The sequence below is a fragment of the Mchenga conophoros genome, linkage group LG12, assembly GCF_057382185.1.
Source record: "Mchenga conophoros isolate Kocher_MC1m ecotype Shallow Benthic linkage group LG12, M_conophoros_male_GT1.1, whole genome shotgun sequence".
Taxonomy (NCBI): Eukaryota; Metazoa; Chordata; class Actinopteri; order Cichliformes; family Cichlidae; genus Mchenga; species Mchenga conophoros.
In genome coordinates, this window is record NC_140537.1 from 21,143,926 (window position 1) to 21,167,659 (window position 23,734).

A 23,734-nucleotide genomic window follows, 5' to 3' on the forward strand; every position below is an offset into this window, starting at 1 on the left:
CTTTATTCTATTTTATTATATTTTATTATTATGGATTCCGTACGTTTTTTGTAATCTATCTCCTTCAAAACCGTTCAACTTAGAAAAACCATTCAAACACCATTAGATTCCTATTCTTTTGGACATGACTGCTTCTATTTTTCTCATTTTTAACATTTATATTTTTAATTTTATTCAACTTTTTTCAACAAAAATTTCCCATGTATTTCAATGGGGAGACCCTTCAAATTCTCATTCAACTTCCTCCTCTTTAAACTGTATCTACTTCCACATACATTGACATAGAGCCACCATTCAAACTTTAAAACGAAGACAAGACATTCAACTATTCAACTTGTATTTATCTTTTCAATATCTATTATACTTTTTCTTCAGTTCCAGTTTAAGTTTCATGATGTTTTTTCACCCGTTTCAAAGTTTATAATGGGTGTGTATGGGACGGAATGTTGGGGCTAGAGTGAGGCAGCTCAACTGCTAGAGTGAGAGGAGCAAAAAAATTAATCTTAAAATCTTTTTTAAAACTGCTGCTGTGTCCGCAGCGTTTGCTCTACAGGTATGATTTTACCCTCAAAACGTAGCCATGGCTGTCCTCTTTCATCCAATGTGTTTACTATTGTACTAGGTGTTATGGTTCTTTCATAAATGTCACCAATGCACAGCCTCCTCCCTCCAACTCTTCCATAGACTCTAATGTTAAAATGGCTCAGAAGGTTCGTTTGAAAATCAGAAGAGCATGGTGTCTTTCCACTGTCACCACGTCCATATAATAAGCTCCACAGGCATGAAAACTGAGAATTAGGTAGACTAGACATTGCTGTCGCTCACGGTGAAAGAATTTTGTCAATACGACTTTTACTTTTCATTTGGGAGCGATTTGTTTCGGCCTGACTTTTCTGTTCATTTTAAGCAGCAAAAGTGAGGCGCATGTCTGTGTACGTGTGTATGGAGCCATTGGGTGCGGTCACTATAGCAACCAGGCTCACACCTGCCTGCTTAACGAGCTCTGCCTGCCACTGTACCAAGATTCATCTTAAGCACTTCTCTTTCAACTGCTGCTGTGTCCACAGTGTTACAGCCATCATTTTACCCTCAAATTGTCGCCATTATTGTTCTCTTTCCAACACCGTATCTTTCAAAGCTCAGGCATTTAAACTTTTTAAACTGTGTGGATCAAAGTGGAGGGATCACATTTTAGTCATTCAGTGATTCAAAGAATATGACCTTTTAATATTCATTCAGATGTTTTCTGACTCTAAATGTTCTTTTCTCATTTCTTAGGGTTTTCTAATTTACATTTAAAACATTTTCAGTTTTTTTCCAACTTCTTCTTCTGTGTAACCTTCAGCTTTTAGCAGTTCAGCACCTTTGTTTTCAGGTTAAATTCGGTTGTTTTTTTGTTTTTTGTTTTTTATCTCATTCAATATTTTTAACTCAAAATTCAGCAATTAATTCATTTCAGTGCATACATTCAGATTCAAGCATTCACACTGCAGTTTCTTCAGAAAATGCACTTTCTAGTTATTATTATATTTTATTCTGTATTCCGTACGTTTTTTGTAATCCTACTCCTTCAAAACCGTTCAACTTAGAAAAACCATTCAAACACCGTTAGATTCCTATTCTTTTGGACAACACTGCTTCTATTTTTCATATTTTTAACATTTATATTTTTAATTTTATTCAACTTTATTCAACAAAAATTTATAATGTATTTCAATGGGGAGACCCTTCAAATCCTCATTCAACTTACTCATTTTTAAACTCTTACTACTTCCACATACATTGACATAGAGCCACCATTCAAACTTTAAAACGAAGACAAGACATTCAACTATTCAACTTGTATTTATCTTTTCAATATCTATTATACTTTTTCTTCAGTTCCAGTTTAAGTTTCATGATGTTTTTTCACCCGTTTCAAAATTTATAATGGGTGTGTATGGGACGGAATGTTGGGGCTAGAGTGAGACAGCTCAACTGCTAGAGTGAGAGGAGCAAAAAAATTAATCTTAAAATCTTTTTTAAAACTGCTGCTGTGTCCACAGCGTTTGCTCTACAGCCACCATTTTACCCTCAAAACGTAGCCATCGCTGTCCTCTTTCATCCAATGTGTTTACTATTGTCCTAGGTGTTATGGTTCTTTCATAAATGTCACCAATGCACAGCCTCCTCCCTCCAACTCTTCCATAGACTCTAATGTTAAAATGGCTCAGAAGGTTCTTTTGAAAATCAGAAGAGCATGGTGTCTTTCCACTGTCACCACGTCCATATAATAAACTCCACAGGCATGAAAACTGAGAATTCAGTAGACTAGACATTGCTGTCGCTCACGGTGAAAGAATTTTGTCAATACGACTTGTACTTTTCATATGGGAACGATTTGTTTCGGCCTGACTTTTCTGTTCATTTTAAGCAGCAAAAGTGAGGTGCATGTCTGTGTCCGTGTGTATGGAGCCATTGGGTGCGGTCACTATAGCAACCAGGCTCACACCTGCCTGCTTAACGAGCTCTCTCTCTCACTCTGCCAAGATTCATCTAAAACACTTCTCTTTCAACTGCTGCTGTGTCCACAGTGTTAAAGCCATCATTTTACCCTCAAAACGTCGCCATCGTTGTTCTTTTTCCAACATCTTGTCTTTCAAAGCTCAGAGATGTAAACTTTTTAAACTGTGTGGATCCAAGTGGAGGGATCACATTTTAGTCATTCAGTGATTCAAAGAATATGACCTTTTAATATTCTTTCAGATGTTTTCTGACTCTAAATGTTTTTTTCTAATTTACAATTAAAACATTTTCAGCTTTTTTCCAACTTCTTCTTCTGTGTAACCTTCAGCTTTTAGCAGTTCAGCACTTTTGTTTTCAGGTTAAATTCGGGTTTTTTTTTTAATCTCATTCAAAATTTTTAACTTAAATTCAGTAATTATTTCATTTCAATGCATACATTCAGATTCAAGCATTCACACTGCAGTTTCTTCAGAAAATGCACTTTCTAGTTAGTGTGAATGCTTGAAAAGCATTCACAGTATTGTTATTCTAATCTTTATTATTATTATATTTTATCTATTCCGTACGTTTTTTGTACTCCTACTCCTTCAAAACCGTTCAACTTAGAAAAACCATTCAAACACCGTTAGATTCCTATTCTTTTGGACATGACTGCTTCTACTTTTCTCATTTTTAACATTTATATTTTTAATTTTATTCAACTTTATTCAACAAAAATTTCCCATGTATTTCAATGGGGAGACCCTTCAAATTCTCATTCAACTTACTCATTTTTAAACTCCTACTACTTCCACATACGTTGACATAGAGCCACCATTCAAACTTTAAAACGAAGACAAGACATTCAACTATTCAACTTGTATTTATCTTTTCAATATCTATTATACTTTTTCTTCAGTTCCAGTTTAAGTTTCATGATGTTTTTTCACCCGTTTCAGAGTTTATAATGGGTGTGTATGGGACGGAATGTTGGGGCTAGAGTGAGGCAGCTCAACTGCTAGAGTGAGAGGAGCAAAAAAATTAATCTTAAAATCTTTTTTAAAACTGCTGCTGTGTCCGCAGCGTTTGCTCTACAGGTATGATTTTACCCTCAAAACGTAGCCATGGCTGTCCTCTTTCATCCAATGTGTTTACTATTGTACTAGGTCTTATGGTTCTTTCATAAATGTCACCAATGCACAGCCTCCTCCCTCCAACTCTTCCATAGACTCTAATGTTAAAATGGCTCAGAAGGTTCGTTTGAAAATCAGAAGAGCATGGTGTCTTTCCACTGTCACCACGTCCATATAATAAGCTCCACAGGCATGAAAACTGAGAATTAGGTAGACTAGACATTGCTGTCGCTCACGGTGAAAGAATTTTGTCAATACGACTTTTACTTTTCATTTGGGAGCGATTTGTTTGGGCCTGACTTTTCTGTTCATTTTAAGCAGCAAAAGTGAGGCGCATGTCTGTGTACGTGTGTATGGAGCCATTGGGTGCAGTCACTATAGCAACCAGGCTCACACCTGCCTGCTTAACGAGCTCTGCCTGCCACTGTACCAAGATTCATCTTAAACACTTCTCTTTCAACTGCTGCTGTGTCCACAGTGTTACAGCCATCATTTTACCCTCAAATTGTCGCCATTATTGTTCTCTTTCCAACACCGTGTCTTTCAAAGCTCAGGCATTTAAACTTTTTAAACTGTGTGGATCAAAGTGGAGGGATCACATTTGAGTCATTCAGTGATTCAAAGAATATGACCTTTTAATATTCATTCAGATGTTTTCTGACTGTAAATGTTCTTTTCTCATTTCTTAGGGTTTTCTAATTTACATTTAAAACATTTTCAGTTTTTTTCCAACTCCTTCTTCTGTGTAACCTTCAGCTTTTAGCAGTTCAGCACCTTTGTTTTCAGGTTAAATTCGGGGTTTTTTTTGTTTTTTTTTAATCTCATTCAATATTTTTAACTCAAAATTCAGCAATTAATTCATTTCAGTGCATACATTCAGATTCAAGCATTCACACTGCAGTTTCTTCAGAAAATGCACTTTCTAGTTATTATTATTATTATATTTTATCTATTCCGTACGTTTTTTGTAATCCTATAACTTCAAAACCGTTCAACTTAGAAAAAACATTCAAACACCGTTAGATTCCTATTCTTTTGGACAACACTGCTTCTATTTTTCATATTTTTAACATTTATATTTTTAATTTTATTCAACTTTATTCAACAAAAATTTATAATGTATTTCAATGGGGAGACCCTTCAAATCCTCATTCAACTTACTCATTTTTAAACTCTTACTACTTCAACATACGTTCACATAGAGCCACCATTCAAACTTTAAAACGAAGACAAGACATTCAACTATTCAACTTGTATTTATCTTTTCAATATCTATTATACTTTTTCTTCAGTTCCAGTTTAAGTTTCATGATGTTTTTTCACCCGTTTCAGAGTTTATAATGGGTGTGTATGGGACGGAATGTTGGGGCTAGAGTGAGGCAGCTCAACTGCTAGAGTGAGAGGAGCAAAAAAATTAATCTTAAAATCTTTTTTAAAACTGCTGCTGTGTCCGCAGCGTTTGCTCTACAGGTATGATTTTACCCTCAAAACGTAGCCATCGCTGTCCTCTTTCATCCAATGTGTTTACTATTGTCCTAGGTGTTATGGTTCTTTCGTAAATGTCACCAATGCACAGCCTCCTCCCTCCAACTCTTCCATAGACTCTAATGTTAAAATGGCTCAGAAGGTTGGTTTGAAAATCAGAAGAGCATGGTGTTTTTACACTGTCACCACGTCCATATATTAAACTCCACAGGCATGAAAACTGAGAATTAGGTAGACTAGACATTGCTGTCGCTCACGGTGAAAGAATTTTGTCAATACGACCTATACTTTTCATTTGGGAGCGATTTGTTTCGGCCTGACTTTTCTGTTCATTTTAAGCAGCAAAAGTGAGGCGCATGTCTGTGTACGTGTGTATGGAGCCATTGGGTGCAGTCACTATAGCAACCAGGCTCACACCTGCCTGCTTAACGAGCTCTGCCTGCCACTCTGCCAAGATTTATCTTAAACACTTCTCTTTCAACTGCTGCTGTGTCCACAGTGTTAAAGCCATCATTTTACCCTCAAAACGTAGCCATCGTTGTTCTCTTTCCAACACTGTTTTTCAAAGCTCAGACTTTTACATTTTTTAAACTGTGTGGATCCAAGCAGAGGGATCAGATTTTAGTCATTCAGTGATTCAAAGAATATGACCTTTTAATATTCATTCAGATGTTTTCTGACTCTAAATGTTCTTTTCTCATTTCTTAGGGTTTTCTAATTTACATTTAAAACATTTTCAGTTTTTTTCCAACTTCTTCTTCTGTGTAACGTTCAGCTTTTAGCAGTTCAGCACCTTTGTTTTCAGGTTAAATTCGTTTTTTTTTTTGTTTTTTTTTAATCTCATTCAATATTTTTAACTCAAAATTCAGCAATTAATTCATTTCAGTGCATACATTCAGATTCAAGCATTCACACTGCAGTTTCTTCAGAAAATGCACTTTCTAGTTATATTTTATTATTTTTCCGTACGTTTTTTGAAAGCCTACTCCTTCAAAACCGTTCAACTTAGAAAAACCATTCAAACATCGTTAGATTCCTATTATTTTGGACATGACTGCTTCTATTTTTCTCATTTTTAACATTTATATTTTTAATTTTATTCAACTTTATTCAACAAAAATTTCCCATGTATTTCAATGGGGAGACCCTTCAAATTCTCATTCAACTTACTCATTTTTAAACTCTTACTACTTCCACATACATTGACATAGAGCCACCATTCAAACTTTAAAACGAAGACAAGACATTCAACTATTCAACTTGTATTTATCTTTTCAATATCTATTATACTTTTTCTTCAGTTCCAGTTTAAGTTTCATGATGTTTTTTCACCCGTTTCAGAGTTTATAATGGGTGTGTATGGGACGGAATGTTGGGGCTAGAGTGAGGCAGCTCAACTGCTAGAGTGAGAGGAGCAAAAAAATTAATCTTAAAATCTTTTTTAAAACTGCTGCTGTGTCCTCAGCGTTTGCTCTACAGGTATGATTTTACCCTCAAAACGTAGCCATGGCTGTCCTCTTTCATCCAATGTGTTTACTATTGTCCTAGGTGTTACGGTTCTTTCATAAATGTCACCAATGCACAGCCTCCTCCTTCCAACTCTTCCATAGACTCTAATGTTAAAATGGCTCAGAAGGTTCGTTTGAAAATCAGAAGAGCATGGTGTCTTTCCACTGTCACCACGTCCATATAATAAACTCCACAGGCATGAAAACTGAGAATTCAGTAGACTAGACATTGCTGTCACTCACGGTGAAAGAATTTTGTCAATACGACTTTTACTTTTCATTTGGGAACGATTTGTTTCGGCCTGACTTTTCTGTTCATTTTAAGCAGCAAAAGTGAGGCGCATGTCTGTGTACGTGTGTATGGAGCCATTGGGTGCGGTCACTATAGCAACCAGGCTCACACCTGCCTGCTTAACGAGCTCTGCCTGCCACTGTGCCAAGATTCATCTTAAGCACTTCTCTTTCAACTGCTGCTGTGTCCACAGTGTTACAGCCATCATTTTACCCTCAAATTGTCGCCATTATTGTTCTCTTTCCAACACCGTATCTTTCAAAGCTCAGGCATTTAAACTTTTTAAACTGTGTGGATCAAAGTGGAGGGATCACATTTGAGTCATTCAGTGATTCAAAGAATATGACCTTTTAATATTCATTCAGATGTTTTCTGACTCTAAATGTTCTTTTCTCATTTCTTAGGGTTTTCTAATTTACATTTAAAACATTTTCAGTTTTTTTCCAACTCCTTCTTCTGTGTAACCTTCAGCTTTTAGCAGTTCAGCACCTTTGTTTTCAGGTTAAATTCGTTTTTTTTTTGTTTTTTTTTTAATCTCATTCAATATTTTTAACTCAAAATTCAGCAATTAATTCATTTCAGTGCATACATTCAGATTCAAGCATTCACACTGCAGTTTCTTCAGAAAATGCACTTTCTAGTTATTAGTGTGAATGCTTGAAAAGCATTCACAGTATTGTTATTCGAATCTTTATTATTATTATTATTATTATTATTATTATATTTTATTTTTCCGTACGTTTTTTCAAAGCCTACTCCTTCAAAACCGTTCAACTTAGAAAAACCATTCCAACACCGTTAGATTCCTATTCTTTTGGACAACACTGCTTCTATTTTTCATATTTTTAACATTTATATTTTTAATTTTATTCAACTTTATTCAACAAAAATTTATAATGTATTTCAATGGGGAGACCCTTCAAATCCTCATTCAACTTACTCATTTTTAAACTCTTACTACTTCCACATACATTGACATAGAGCCACCATTCAAACTTTAAAACGAAGACAAGACATTCAACTATTCAACTTGTATTTATCTTTTCAATATCTATTATACTTTTTCTTCAGTTCCAGTTTAACTTTCATGATGTTTTTTCACCCGTTTCAGAGTTTATAATGGGTGTGTATGGGACGGAATGTTGGGGCTAGAGTGAGACAGCTCAACTGCTAGAGTGAGAGGAGCAAAAAAATTAATCTTAAAATCTTTTTTAAAACTGCTGCTGTGTCCACAGCGTTTGCTCTACAGGTATGATTTTACCCTCAAAACGTAGCCATGGCTGTCCTCTTTCATCCAATGTGTTTACTATTGTACTAGGTGTTATGGTTCTTTCATAAATGTCACCAATGCACAGCCTCCTCCCTCCAACTCTTCCATAGACTCTAATGTTAAAACGGCTCAGAAGGTTCGTTTGAAAATCAGAAGAGCATGGTGTCTTTCCACTGTCACCACGTCCATATAATAAGCTCCACAGGCATGAAAACTGAGAATTAGGTAGACTAGACATTGCTGTCGCTCACGGTGAAAGAATTTTGTCAATACGACTTTTACTTTTCATTTGGGAGCGATTTGTTTCGGCCTGACTTTTCTGTTCATTTTAAGCAGCAAAAGTGAGGCACATGTCTGTGTACGTGTGTATGGAGCCCTTGGGTGCAGTCACTATAGCAACCAGGCTCACACCTGCCTGCTTAACGAGCTCTCTCTCTCACTCTGCCAAGATTCAACTTAAACACTTCTCTTTCAACTGCTGCTGTCTCCACAGTGTTACAGCCATCATTTTACCCTCAAAACGTCGCCATCGTTGTTCTCTTTCCAACATCTTGTCTTTCAAAGCTCAGAGATGTAAACTTTTTAAACTGTGTGGATCCAAGTGGAGGGATCACATTTTAGTCATTCAGTGATTCAAAGAATATGACCTTTTAATATTCATTCAGATGTTTTCTGACTCTAAAGGTTCTTTTCTCATTTCTTAGGGTTTTCTAATTTACAATTAAAACATTTTCAGCTTTTTTCCAACTTCTTCTTCTGTGTAACCTTCAGCTTTTAGCAGTTCAGCACTTTTGTTTTCAGGTTAAATTTGGTTTTTTTTTTTATCTCATTAAAAAAGTTTTAACTCAAAATTCAGCAATTAATTCATTTCAGTGCATACATTCAGATTCAAGCATTCACACTGCAGTTTCTTCAGAAAATGCACTTTCTAGTTAGTGTGAATGCTTGAAAAGCATTCACAGTATTGTTCTTCTAATCTTTATTATTATATTTTATTTTTCCGTACGTTTTTTGAAAGCCTACTCCTTCAAAACCGTTCAACTTAGAAAAACCATTCAAACATCGTTAGATTCCTATTATTTTGGACAACATTGCTTCTATTTTTCTCATTTTTAACATTTATATTTTTAATTTTATTCAACTTTATTCAACAAAAATTTCCCATGTATTTCAATGGGGAGACCCTTCAAATTCTCATTCAACTTACTCATTTTGAAACTCTTACTACTTCAACATACGTTCACATAGAGCCACCATTCAAACTTTAAAACGAAGACAAGACATTCAACTATTCAACTTGTATTTATCTTTTCAATATCTATTATACTTTTTCTTCAGTTCCAGTTTAAGTTTCATGATGTTTTTTCACCCGTTTCAGAGTTTATAATGGGTGTGTATGGGACGGAATGTTGGGGCTAGAGTGAGGCAGCTCAACTGCTAGAGTGAGAGGAGCAAAAAAATTAATCTTAAAATCTTTTTTAAAACTGCTGCTGTGTCCGCAGCGTTTGCTCTACAGGTATGATTTTACCCTCAAAACGTAGCCATGGCTGTCCTCTTTCATCCAATGTGTTTACTATTGTACTAGGTGTTATGGTTCTTTCATAAATGTCACCAATGCACAGCCTCCTCCCTCCAACTCTTCCATAGACTCTAATGTTAAAATGGCTCAGAAGGTTCGTTTGAAAATCAGAAGAGCATGGTGTCTTTCCACTGTCACCACGTCCATATAATAAACTCCACAGACATGAAAACTGAGAATTCAGTAGACTAGAAGCTGCTGTCGCTCACGGTGAAAGAATTTTGTCAATACGACTTTTACTTTTCATTTGGGAACGATTTGTTTCGGCCTGACTTTTCTGTTCATTTTAAGCAGCAAAAGTGAGGCGCATGTCTGTGTACGTGTGTATGGAGCCATTGGGTGCGGTCACTATAGCAACCAGGCTCACACCTGCCTGCTTAACGAGCTCTGCCTGCCACTGTACCAAGATTCATCTTAAGCACTTCTCTTTCAACTGCTGCTGTGTCCACAGTGTTACAGCCATCATTTTACCCTCAAATTGTCGCCATTATTGTTCTCTTTCCAACACCGTATCTTTCAAAGCTCAGGCATTTAAACTTTTTAAACTGTGTGGATCCAAGTGGAGGGATCACATTTGAGTCATTCAGTGATTCAAAGAATATGACCTTTTAATATTCATTCAGATGTTTTCTGACTCTAAATGTTCTTTTCTCATTTCTTAGGGTTTTCTAATTTACATTTAAAACATTTTCAGTTTTTTTCCAACTCCTTCTTCTGTGTAACCTTCAGCTTTTAGCAGTTCAGCACCTTTGTTTTCAGGTTAAATTCGTTTTTTTTTTTTTTGTTTTTTTTTAATCTCATTCAATATTTTTAACTCAAAATTCAGCAATTAATTCATTTCAGTGCATACATTCAGATTCAAGCATTCACACTGCAGTTTCTTCAGAAAATGCACTTTCTAGTTATATTTTATTATTTTTCCGTACGTTTTTTGAAAGCCTACTCCTTCAAAACCGTTCAACTTAGAAAAACCATTCAAACATCGTTAGATTCCTATTATTTTGGACAACATTGCTTCTATTTTTCTCATTTTTAACATTTATATTTTTAATTTTATTCAACTTTATTCAACAAAAATTTCCCATGTATTTCAATGGGGAGACCCTTCAAATTCTCATTCAACTTACTCATTTTTAAACTCTTACTACTTCCACATACATTGACATAGAGCCACCATTCAAACTTTAAAACGAAGACAAGACATTCAACTATTCAACTTGTATTTATCTTTTCAATATCTATTATACTTTTTCTTCAGTTCCAGTTTAAGTTTCATGATGTTTTTTCACCCGTTTCAAAATTTATAATGGGTGTGTATGGGACGGAATGTTGGGGCTAGAGTGAGACAGCTCAACTGCTAGAGTGAGAGGAGCAAAAAAATTAATCTTAAAATCTTTTTTAAAACTGCTGCTGTGTCCACAGCGTTTGCTCTACAGGTATGATTTTACCCTCAAAACGTAGCCATGGCTGTCCTCTTTCATCCAATGTGTTTACTATTGTACTAGGTGTTATGGTTCTTTCATAAATGTCACCAATGCACAGCCTCCTCCCTCCAACTCTTCCATAGACTCTAATGTTAAAATGGCTCAGAAGGTTCGTTTGAAAATCAGAAGAGCATGGTGTCTTTCCACTGTCACCACGTCCATATAATAAACTCCACAGGCATGAAAACTGAGAATTCAGTAGACTAGACATTGCTGTCACTCACGGTGAAAGAATTTTGTCAATACGACTTTTACTTTTCATTTGGGAGCGATTTGTTTCGGCCTGACTTTTCTGTTCATTTTAAGCAGCAAAAGTGAGGTGCATGTCTGTGTACGTGTGTATGGAGCCCTTGGGTGCAGTCACTATAGCAACCAGGCTCACACCTGCCTGCTTAACGAGCTCTGTCTCTCACTCTGCCAAGATTAAATCAAAAATGTGTGTTACATCTAAGCAGTTGTAGTAAGATTAACTTTTTCAATAGGTACAATAAGACAGGTTTGACAGGCTTTTGCCACAGATTAACAGTATGTCAGTAGTTAATATAGGCTAACTGAATAGAGACCTGAATTATTGCCCTGTTAAATTCAAGTTGATTGTGTATTGGTGGACTTGTCTTCTCCACACAGGTTTTTCATACCTCGGCAGTTTTAGTCAGTTGATGACTTTAAAATAATCTTTTCTGACTGGATAATTAAAGCTCACAGCATCTACCTGTCTGTAGTGTATTTTCCCACATTTTAAATAATCGAATCTCATTTAATGTCTCTGTTTTTAGTCTGTATAGTTTATCTCCCCACGAATACGCTCAAAGTAGTCTTAAAATAAAATCCATAAAACAGTTCAAGATGACATACTTTTTATTTGCTAATTTAATGCCAGTTGCCCTCTTTCCTGAGTATAAGCGAATGAGTGACATAAAGAGAAAAAGTACCAATTTGTATGCTGGTGAGTCTTGTGTATTTTTTTCTCTGTCTCTCTATGACAGAGAAATATATATGCTCATTATTGATGTTCAAACTGATGCTCAAATTTCCAAGCACCACCTGAACGCCTCATCAGTCTTTAACTAATCACTGCACCAACTGCCGTCATTCCGCTTTGCTCTCTGCTGTGGTAAGTACAATACACTCAGTACAGCACTGTTTTAATTTTATGATGGTAAAAATACATGTTTGACATTTAAACTCACATATCAAGTCTTTTTAAAGTTCAACAGAGTTCAAAGAATAAAGAAAGCAAAAAAAGAACCTTTGCTACCATTTATATAGGTTTATGACTTTTGCTGTTAGCAGCAGTGCTAACGCTAGCTTCAATGCTAATGCTAGCTATAGTGCTAACACTAGCCTTAGCAGTTGTTAACTGACAAAAAGAATATTCTTGTGATATTCCTGTGATATTTATTGGCCGTCAGTGAGACAAAAGTAACAAATGAGATTTATTATTGCCATTGTGGCTCAGTTTTAACAGTAAGAGTACTTCATGACTTTTGCTGTTAGTAGCAGGAATGCTAACGCTAGCTTCAATGCTAACGCTAGCTTCAATGCTAATGCTAGCTATAGTGCTAACACTAGCCTTAGCAGTTGTTAACTGACAAAAAGAATATTCCTGTGATATTCCTGTGATATTTATTGGCGGTCAGTGAGACAAAAGTAACAAATGAGATTTATTATTGCCATTGTGCCTCAGTTTTAACAGTAAGAGTACTTCATGACTTTTGCTGTTAGTAGCAGTGCTAATGCTAGCTTCGATGCTAATGCTAGCATCAATGCTAACGCTAGCTATAGTGCCAACACTAGCCTTAGCAGTTTTTAACTGACAAAAAGAATATTCCTGTGATATTCCTGTGATATTTATTGGCGGTCAGTGAGACAAAAGTAACAAATGAGCTTTATTATTGCCATTGTGCCTCAGTTTTAACAGTAAGAGTGCTAGTTCTACCAGCAGTGCTAACACTAACTGAAGTTAGTGTTAGCACTTAGCGATGCTAAGGGTAGTAACAGTCTAACAGTAGCCTTATATAAGTACTTAAATAAATACTTCAGTTAATTAGTTTGAATTATAAAATGGCTGCTGTATCAGCTGGTGTGCTATATTACTCTATAATTACCCTGCTGACTATAAGTTCAGTGTATCATGTCGTGTGGGCTTTGTTTTTTTGTTAGTCTGATAAAACTGTACAGACAACTAACATGTTATTTCTTGTCTTACACTTTCAGGAACTTGACTCACATCTGTGCTTTGCCTGGTAGGTGTGCACATACTGTTAGAGAAGTACACCAAAATTTTAAAAAAATAATCTGACTAATATAAGCTTTAAAGTGATGGGTTCAAACTTTGTGCTAGACCTTTTAAACACATTTTTATAATAAAGACACATAAGTTCAGCTTAACAATTGGGCTAAAATATTTTTTTCGTACATTTTTGCACATTACATGTGATTAGTTAACAATTCACTCAGTCATATTTGTATTTAAAAATATTATTGCTGAATTTAATTAAATATTTATTCTTTTAAAAAGTGCCAAATTGTGCAACTTTTTGCACATGGCAGCCGACAACAGTTTAGCTTGAATATTTGTTTTGTCCTTTTTCAGTAGTCACAATTAGTTCATACAATTACCATGTGATATAATTTTATTAAAAATTTTTTTTTCTTGTTTTTTGTTCACAGTGTGCAGAAGAAGAACAAGGACCAGATCTCCAGTCTTCTATCTCACATCCCAACCCCCCAACCCCTCTATCTTCTGTCCTACTCCACCTGTTGTCTCTGCCTTCTTTCCATCTGTATTTCACCCTGTGGTTTGTGAGAAATTTTGCCAAACCAAGAATCTTATTGCGGTTTGATTTAAAGCCGTGTCTCTCCTGCTCTGTCTGTTCTCTCTGCTAAATTTTCTCTCTACCTGTTTTTCACTCTTTGGCTTGCTGCTGAAAAATGCACAAGCCAATAAAACAATAAAGAGTGCATATTTTGCCTCAACCTGAGAACAAACTGAACAAACAAAGAAAACTCTGCGGTTTGATTTAAAGCCGTGTCTCTCCTGCTCTGTCTGTTCTCTCTGCTAAATTTTCTCTCTACCTGTTTTTCACTCTTGGCTTGCTGCTGAAAAACGCCAAGCCATTAAAGCAATAAAGAGTGCATATTGCCTCTACCTGAGAACAAACTGAACAAATAAAGAAAACTCTAATTCACGGTTTGATTGTGATTTCCCAGCCGTGTTTCTCCTGCTCTGTCTGTTCTCTCTTCTAAATTTTCTCTCTAGCTGTTTTTCACTTTGCGCTTGCTGCTAAGTTGTGCCAAGCCAATAAAGAGAGTGCATATTATTCTCTTGACTGACAAACTGTCAAACAAACAAAGACATCTGTTTCTGAGAAATAAAAACTGAAATATAAAGACAAAGAAAACATCTCCTGCTCTGTGCCACTCTTATTTTATAAACATATTTTCTAAAGACTAAGAGAAACACTTGTGTAAAAATGCCAAGGAAGCAGAAAAAGTCACAAGCTGCAAAACAACGCTGGAAGAAGTTCCATGAGTTTTATGAAGTACCAACATGTGAACAAGCTGAGTGTGATTTTCCTCAGAGCTCTGCAGAAGACTTTGTGTCTGCAAAGACCAATGCTGATGGTGTCAAACAGGCAGGTCAACATGTTCCTGCACATGTACAACAGGTATCCTATGCAGATGCTGTAAAGATTGGATTGCAGCATGAATTTAATGATCATCAGGTAAACCATAGAGACCAACCTGAGGTGTCAAGTGCCCCACAGGTGGGTTATGCTGATATTGTAAAAAGAGGCCGTCACAGTGATGTGGCAGGACCATCTCATGCAGAAAGAGTGAACTTTGAAAACCAGCCCTCTGTTACACATATCTGTGCATCTCACAGCCAGGCTCATCCCAAATATGGAGACTCCAGAAACAAGCAGTGCACATGTAACTCACTCACATTTCTTGCTTTCCTTCATGAGAATGATAACATGACTACAGCTGACCTTAATCTGGTCTTGGATAAAGGTGATGTGATGTACAAAGAGGCCAAGAAAAGATTTCCTAAAAATATTCATTTGGCAACCGATGAGCTGCCAGACAAAGTTGATGCTCGCTGGTCTATGTATGATGTCGACATGACACAGCCTTCCCGGTATGGGACATTTGAAGAACCTCCAGAGGAGGCAGTAGATACCTTTCTCAGCTTAGAAGCAGGACTGAGCTGCCTGTTGTCAGATGTGCAGTATGCCTTATTGATTATGAGTGGATTGTGTATCGCAGTGTTCCGATCCACATCAGGCAAATATGGTTTCTTTGATCCACACTCCAGAACACCCAGTGGTCTTCCTCTACTACTACAGTCACGTAATCGTGGTACAGCAGTGATGCTGAAATTCACTCTCCTCAGTGACATGATTAAGAGGATCCAAGATTCTTATGAAATGATGGAGATATCACCCTCTTGTAACTATGAACTGAAGCCTGTGCAGTTCTACAGTATGAGCACAGTCAACCTGAGTGATACTATCACAGACACAGTCTGCAGACCAACAGCTGCCACTGCTGTGGCATCTACTCACTCTGATACAACTGTTGATGAAGCAAACTCCTCTACTCCAAGGAGAAACACAACGACTGATCTGACTGAGAACATCTTTTGTCAAATGTCCATTTGTACGCCACCGGTGAAACAAAAAGAAGTCCACGTGACTCAGTTCACATCATATGAAGATCAGAATGAACCTCCTAATATACCAACTGAAGAACTATGCAGTGAATTAAGTTTCCTTCCATCAAGGGATGCTTTTTTATGTCAATCAAATGCTGCAATAACAAATGTTGCTTCCTGTGATCTTTCTGATATAGTTTTACAAAAACTGAAAAAAGTTAATAAACAACAAAGGCAAAAAATGAGAAGAAGATTAATGGCATCAGAGAAACCCAGAAATCAGAGAAAAGAAAACCAAAAAAGGAAAGAACGACAAAAGTATGCTTCAAACAAAGAGTACAAAGAAAAGAAAAAGTCTTGCACAAGCGAGGCATATAAAAACAATCCTGAAGTCAGACAGAAAAAACAACAGTATATTAGAAGACGTTACTGTGAAAATGATGAATTCAGACAGAAACAACAGCAATATATTAGAAGACGTTACTGTGAAAATGATGAATTCAGAAAGAAACAAAAACAATATGTTAAAAAACGTTTTTCTGAGAATGCTACAGTTAGAAAGAAACAACAACAATATATTAAAAGACGTTACTGTGAGAACGATGAATTTAGAAAGAAACAACAACAATATATTAAAAGACGCTACTGTGACAATGCTGAATTTAGACAAAAACAAAAAAACTATATCACTAAAAGGTATCAAGAAAACCCTGAATTCAGAGAGAGACAGAGATCTCGAGTGACTCAGCGTTATGCACGTGATAACGCATTCAGAGTAAGACACAGACAACTAATGAAACAACTAATGCGAGACAGGTATCAAAGTAATCTTGCATTCAGGATTATGCACAACATGAGATGTGCAATGAAAATAAAAAGGAAATACAGATGGGTGAACAGACAAACCCAAGAGAGTGACAACAGTGTGATCAACGAGGCCATATCTGTGTTCAAATCACAAATCAAAGCTGGACCATCATGCCCATGTACTGTATGCTTCAAGGCTTCATTTCCAAACCAAGTGCGACCCTGCACAAGGTCAAAGTATGTCAAAAACCCACATGTGGTTACAACATGTTTGACTGGAAGATTTGTTCATGTTTGTGATGAAAACTGCAGAAATGAGCAGTGCAATGTTCCCGATGAGAGAAAAAGAGAGTGGATTTGTCACACCTGCCACGATCATCTTAAAAATGGATCCATGCCAGCGCTTGCTGTTGCCAATAAACTGGATCTTGCTGATACTCCACCTGAACTGTCTGATCTCAACATACTGGAGAGACATCTCATAGCCAAGTGCATACCATTTGCAAAGATTATTCCTCTTCCCAAAGGCAGACAAAGAGCAATTAGAGGAAATGTGGTCTGTGTCCCATCCGAGGTACAGGAAACTGTTGAAGCATTGCCTCGATTGAGAATTAATTCTCAGGTCTTGAGAGTAAAATTGAAGAGACGCTTGTCTTACAAAGGTCATCAGCTGTTTCAGACTGTAAGCTGGTCTAAACTTGTGCAAGCACTGCATAAACTCAAGCAGATTCACCCACAGTATAAGGATGTGAGCATCAGAGATGATGCTGAGCTGTGTGATCCAACACTTCCTGATGAAGATGATGATGATGATGATGATGAAAACATGAATGAGGACGATTATGATGAGGCTGATTTAATGGAAATTGACAGCTGTGAGAAAAATGCACTGAGTGAAGCACAAAATATAAATGAACAGGACATTGACATGTTACCCTGTGATGGTGAACAATCGCATGAACAGATGAGAGATGATTCAGAGCAAGCAGATGGACTGACTAATGGTGGGTTTGCACTCGAGTCCTGTTTGCAGCCCCCTGATGTGGCTGAGGAGATATTATGTTTCAGTGAAGGAATCTACTCTGTTGCTCCTGCAGAGAGAAACAATCCAATAAGTTTTTTCAAAACACCTAAACTGGAGGCCATGGCCTTCCCTGTGCAGTTTCCTACAGGCCAAAACACACTTGATGAAAGAAGGCTGATCAAAGTATCCCCCAGTGGGTATTTCAAATCAAGACTTTTCTGCATTGATGATCGTTTTGCCAAAGACACAAACTATTTATTCTTTGCACAGTTTGTGACTGAAATACACTTGGCTACATCCAGCATGACAGTACAGTTAAGGAAGGCAAAGCCTCTGACCAGAGATGGTAGAAAAATAACCTCAGGCATGTTACAAGATAAACATGAGGTGGAGAAACTGGTGCGAAATAAAGATGCAGTGAGATTCATGCAGCCTCTGAGAGGAACCCCAGCCTATTGGGAGAAAACAACAAGAGATCTTTTTGCCATGATCAGACAGTTGGGAACTCCCACGTTCTTTTGCACATTTTCAGCTGCTGAAATGCGCTGGCCTGAAGTGATCGAGGCAATAACAAGGCAGCAAGGTGAACAAGTGAATTTTGAAGGACTCGACTGGTCAGCAAAGTGTGACATCCTGAGAAGCAATCCTGTCACAACAATGCGCATGTTTGACAAGAGAGTTGAAGCATTATTCAGAGATTTACTCTTATCTCCTGCAGAGCCACTTGGCAAAGTCATTGACTACTTTTACAGAGTTGAGTTTCAGCACAGAGGAAGCCCACACATACACTGCCTCCTGTGGGTAGAAGGTGCTCCTGTGTTTGAGGAGGATGATGAGCAAACTGTTCTTGATTTTATAAACAAATACATCACAGCTCAGCTGCCTGATCCACATAAACAACCTGAACTGTACAAAAAAGTAACAGAAGTGCAAAAACACAGTAAGAACCACACAAAGACGTGCTTTAGGAGTTTAAGCTCCGGGTGCCGTTTTGGTTTTCCCAAACCACCCTGCAATGAGACAATGATCACAAGACCCAGTGAGGATGATGCACTGGAAGTAGAAACGGCAAAGAACAAGCTCAGACCACTGAACCAGCTGCTGAATGAACCTGAAACTGCTTCCATGAGTTTAGAGCAGCTCTTGGAAAGATGCAAGTTGACACATGCAGAATATGAGAGATACCTGAATAAAATGAACATGAGGAGTACGATCATACTAAAGCGTGATCCAAAAGACTCTTGGATAAACGGCTATAATCCACATCTGCTTGAAGCCTGGAACAGTAATATCGACATAAGCTTTGTTTTAGATGCTTTTGGTGCTGCAAATTATTTAATGAAATATATATCAAAAAAAGAGGGCGGGCTATCTGAGTACCTGAAAACTGTCATTGAGAACTCCCATAAGGACAGTGTAAATGAGTGCGATGAAATGAGAGCCGTCATGCAGGCATATTCAAAGAAGCGAGAGATCAGTGCACAGGAGTGTGTTGCTCGTGCATGTGGTCTTCACATGAAGCAATGCTCACGTGCTGTAATATTCATTCCAACTGATGATAATCCTGTGAAAATGAGTCGTCCCCTGTCAGTTCTGGACAACACAACACCTGAGTCTTCCAATGTTTGGATGACATCTTTGAATGACAAATACAAAGCCAGACCTGAAACACCAGAGTATGAGGAGATGTGCATGGCAGACTTTGCTGCTACTTGCAGGATTGTCTATGGCCAACAGAAAAAAGGTAAAGATGTTTTGCCCCTTCTCAATGAGATGGGGTTTGTGCAAAGGCGCAAAAACAATAAGCCTGCTATCATCAGATTTCACCGCTGCTCACAAGAAAAACATCCAGAGCAATATTACGGAAGACTGCTTAAACTGTACCTTCCTCATCGTTCAGACCACGAACTGAAAACACCATCGTTGCCAACCTATCAGGCTTTCTATGGTGCTGGCTGTGTACAGCTACCAGGTACTGACCATCTTGAGTACGTGCAACACATTGTCAAAAGAAACAGAGAAAAATATGAGAAAAACAGTGAGGAGATCGAGAGCGCTGTTGAGGAATATGAGCAGAACAGAGGTGTGACTGACGAATGGTGTAATCTGGCACCTGAATCAGATCTCGTAAGGTTGCCACTTGTCGAACAAGAAAGAGAGCGAGACAATGAAAATGAACAGGAAGATGTGCCCGACTACAGCCGTCAGGCTGATGCTTCAACAGAAGTCAGAGCCATCAGGGAACCCCCTGCTATTGATCCCACATTGTTACGTCAGATGTTTCAAAATCTGAATAAGAAGCAAGCCTGCATATTTTATGCAGTTAGAGACTGGTGCATTAAAAGAGTCTGTGCTCTAAATCCAGAGCAGTTTTTCTTTTATATTAATGGTGGTGCTGGAACAGGAAAATCACATCTTATCAAATGCATCTACTCAGAAGCATCTAAGATACTGAGCAAAGTGCCCAGATATGCAGACGACGTTGACATATCAAAACCCACTGTCCTGTTAACTGCTTTCACTGGGACTGCAGCTTTTAACATTTCTGGAACAACACTGCATTCTCTTCTCAAGCTGCCTAGAAGCTTAAAACCTCCCATTCAGGGACTTGGCAATCAGCTGGATGAAGTCAGATCAGAACTTTTGAATGCTGAAATAATCGTCATTGACGAAGTGTCTATGGTGTCAAGACATCTGTTTGCATATGTAGATGCAAGACTCAAACAGATCAAAGGGACTCGGAGACCCTTTGGAGGCATGTCAGTCATTGCTGTCGGAGACTTCTATCAGCTACCCCCAGTGCGACAGTCTAAACCTCTCTGTGTGCACGACCCGTCTGAGATCGACCTGTGGCGGGAGCATTTTCAGATGATCACTCTGACTGAGATTATGCGTCAGAAAGATGATGTTGTCTTTGCTGAGATGCTGAACAGAATTCGTGTAAAAGGAAAGTTGGATGAGCTTTGCGAAGCAGATAGAAATTTGTTGTTACAGGCCATAACTGAACCAGCCCATTGTCCGACTGATGCATTGCACATTTTTGCAACTAATAAAGAAGTGGATGCACACAACTCTTCAACACTGGCTCTGCTCCACACTCATATCATTGACATCCATGCAGATGATTATAGAAAAGATCCTAGAACTGGCAGAATGGCACTTCAAGACAGACCATTGAAAGGAGGTAAAAACGAGTTACCAGACACACTGAAAGTTGCAGAAGGAGCTCGTGTCATGCTCACCAGAAACATTGACATACAAAATGGTTTGGTTAATGGAGCTTTTGGAATACTACTTAGAGTAGTTCACTCTGAAAACGACCAACACATCATCAAGCTTGGACTTAAAATGGATAATGAGACATCTGGAAAGAATAACCGCACACCAGCAGACGATATGGTGTACATTGAGAGAGCAGAGGAGAATCTGAAGCAGAAAGGAGTGGTACGAAGACAGTTCCCAGTGAAGCTGGCCTTTGCATGTACAATACATAAGGTACAGGGTATGACAACTACATCAGCTGTTGTCTCTCTTAAGAGCATTTTTGAGCCCGGCATGGCCTACGTAGCTGTCAGTAGAGTGACGTCTCTCAGTGGACTGTATCTTCTTGATATGGAGGAGAAAAAAATATTCACCAACCCAGAAATCACTGCAGCGCTTGAGAACATGAGACAAGCCAACCTTGATGACATGATGCCTCTTCTACACGTGAGGCAAACACTGAGCAGGTCAGAGGTTTTCACCATTGTTCATCATAATACAGAGGGACTGCCAGCTCACATTAATGACATCAAAAGTCACCATGAATTGTGTCTAGCAGATGTTTTGTGCCTAACAGAAACACACCTGCGGGGCTCTTTTGTCGCAGAGAGTCTCCACTTGGAAAATTACAATTTGTTCAAACGCAACAGACACCTGTCCTACACAAACTTTCCCCAGATGGCAAACAGAAGTGGTGGTGGAGTTGCTGTTTATGTGAAAAGTGACATTCAAGTGCATGAAAAACAGTACATCCATAATGTAACTGACCTTGAATTTCTGGCTTTAAAGGTTGAAGCACCAGTCAGTGCTCTGATTGCAGTTGTATACAGACCTCCAGACTACACTCTGAGGCCATTCCTGAAAAACCTGGTAAGCCTATTAGACTCATTGGAGATCATGGACTGTCATCCCATCATAGTTTGTGGTGATTTTAATGAGAATGTTTTATCCAGTGCAAACAAACTAATCCTGGAGCTGTTTGAGTCTAGGGGATACGCACAGGTCATCACTGCCCCTACCACAGAGAAGAACACACTGCTTGACCTAATTTTCATTTCTCAGTCAGATCGATGTCTCCATTCTGGAGTCATGAAGACATACCATAGTTACCATGACCCAGTATACTGTGTATTGTCCTGTGATGATTCATGATCTAGATCTTTGAATACAGTAAGTAATATCTATATTTTTGAATGACTTAAGAAAGTAGAGCGATATTTAAAAGTTGACGCTCTGCATTGCAGTATAATGGTTGAATTGTTTACATAAAATACAATTACATGAATTAAGTAATGATATCAGTAAAAGATGACAATTTTATTTATTACAGAAAATCTAAAATTCACTAACAGTAACCTAGAAATGTCAGAAAAATCAAATATAGCAGTTTGAAACGAACAGTGTAGGCATATCCTCTCTGCAGCCAGGCTTCAACATCCTGCCAGGCTGCCCCAGTCTCACTGTGGCTGGGAGGGAGGGAGGGTGGACCAGAGGATTGCCTACACAACACATAAATGTTCAACAGCTTCTTCATTGTTTCTGAGAGAACAATAATGACTAAAGGTTGCTTTTTAAAAAAACAAACAAACAAACAAACAAACAAACAAACCTAATTACAGCAATAATGACAGTTAAGCCACTTTATGTGTGCCTCTATTTTGAAATAATATTTACAAAAATATTATTATTTTGGTTTGTTATAAACTTTAAACTTTTTCAAAAGTACACAATTATATTTTTGGACAAATTTTTCTATGAAACATAAATTTTTATGAGCTTTTATCATGTTTCTGGCCAGTGCAATCATCAGGGTGGGTCTGGGTTGATAACTGCACATTTCTGGCCAGAAATGTTTCAGCAGTGTTACATATGTAGTGCATATGTTACACTTGCTTTCTGTTACCAGCTGATACCCTACATTTGTATAGACATTTGATGGTGTGAGGTTGGGGAGTTGAGTGGGAGGGGGGGGGGGGGGGGGGTACGGTGGGAGTCGAGGGGGGGGGTTTCCTTTCCTGTTAGGTTTCCTTTGTTTTTCTTTTTTTTTCTTTTTAAGAGAGACACAGTCCTCCTGTGTCTTCTCCAAGCTTCACATGTAAAATCCAACAATGTGAAGCACATAGCAGCCAGAAACTGTAATGCCACAGATCAGAGAAACTTCATCATCACCATCTTCATCGCCATACGATCAGAGCGTGAGACTTCACATCTGGAGCACAGGAGAGATTCTGTGATAAGTCTTCCTTCTAGCTTGTCCCACAAGCAGTCGGTGAGATTTACTAACAACAAAAAGGGTTAATGACATTATTTCCATGAAAACATGTATTCATTCCTTGTGAAGTGTTTAAATTGTGTTTTCACTTGACCTTAGGAGTGTTAGAGTGTATTGTAATGTCTGTACTCAGGTGTTTCCCTCTGTGATCCATCCCCTTCAGAGCTGAGACACTCAGGACTGAACAGACTGCACAGTTTCTGTGACTGAGCCTCCAAAACACCTTCTTTGAAACCACTCATGATAGAAGGGCTTCATATTTGCAGCAGCACTACTACAGGTATTCAGTTTATTACAGGATGTGTTTGTTTCCTAGGACCAGCTCTGAGTGCACACTACCTAACATATACACCTTTCTGTTTATTACAAACCAACTACTCTGGATCATATGGCCAGTTGGCAGGAATGTTGCTGCAGGAAAACATCCCTGGAGATCACCATCATTGTCAGACTGACTGTGCCTCCTCTGTGCAGT

General features: G+C 37.9%; 1 protein-coding gene and 1 long non-coding RNA gene across 2 annotated transcripts; both read left to right on the forward strand.

Moving 5' to 3' along the window:
* The first annotated feature begins 11,824 nt into the window (after positions 1 to 11,824).
* On the forward strand, positions 11,825 to 14,641 carry LOC146562575 (uncharacterized). The gene is made up of 3 exons (XR_014894664.1): positions 11,825 to 12,349; positions 13,453 to 13,481; positions 13,909 to 14,641. It is a non-coding gene; the product is annotated as an uncharacterized LOC146562575 (long non-coding RNA).
* Positions 14,642 to 14,711: 70 nt separating this feature from the next.
* LOC146562576 (uncharacterized) lies at positions 14,712 to 23,512 on the forward strand. The gene is made up of 3 exons (XM_085295338.1): positions 14,712 to 15,900; positions 17,365 to 21,857; positions 23,423 to 23,512. Exons 1-3 carry the CDS (start codon positions 14,712 to 14,714, stop codon positions 23,426 to 23,428), a joined length of 5,688 nt encoding a protein of 1,895 aa, XP_085151464.1. The 3' UTR covers positions 23,429 to 23,512.
* Positions 23,513 to 23,734: the final 222 nt, after the last annotated feature.

Bases quoted from the DNA above. Each gene is read 5' to 3' on its own strand.
- LOC146562576 (XM_085295338.1), top strand. From the start codon at position 14,712: ATGCCAAGGAAGCAGAAAAAGTCACAAGCTGCAAAACAACGCTGGAAG. The intron at 15,901-17,364 runs GTACGCCACCGG...TGTCTTACAAAG, and splicing joins CTTTTGTCAAATGTCCATTT to GTCATCAGCTGTTTCAGACT.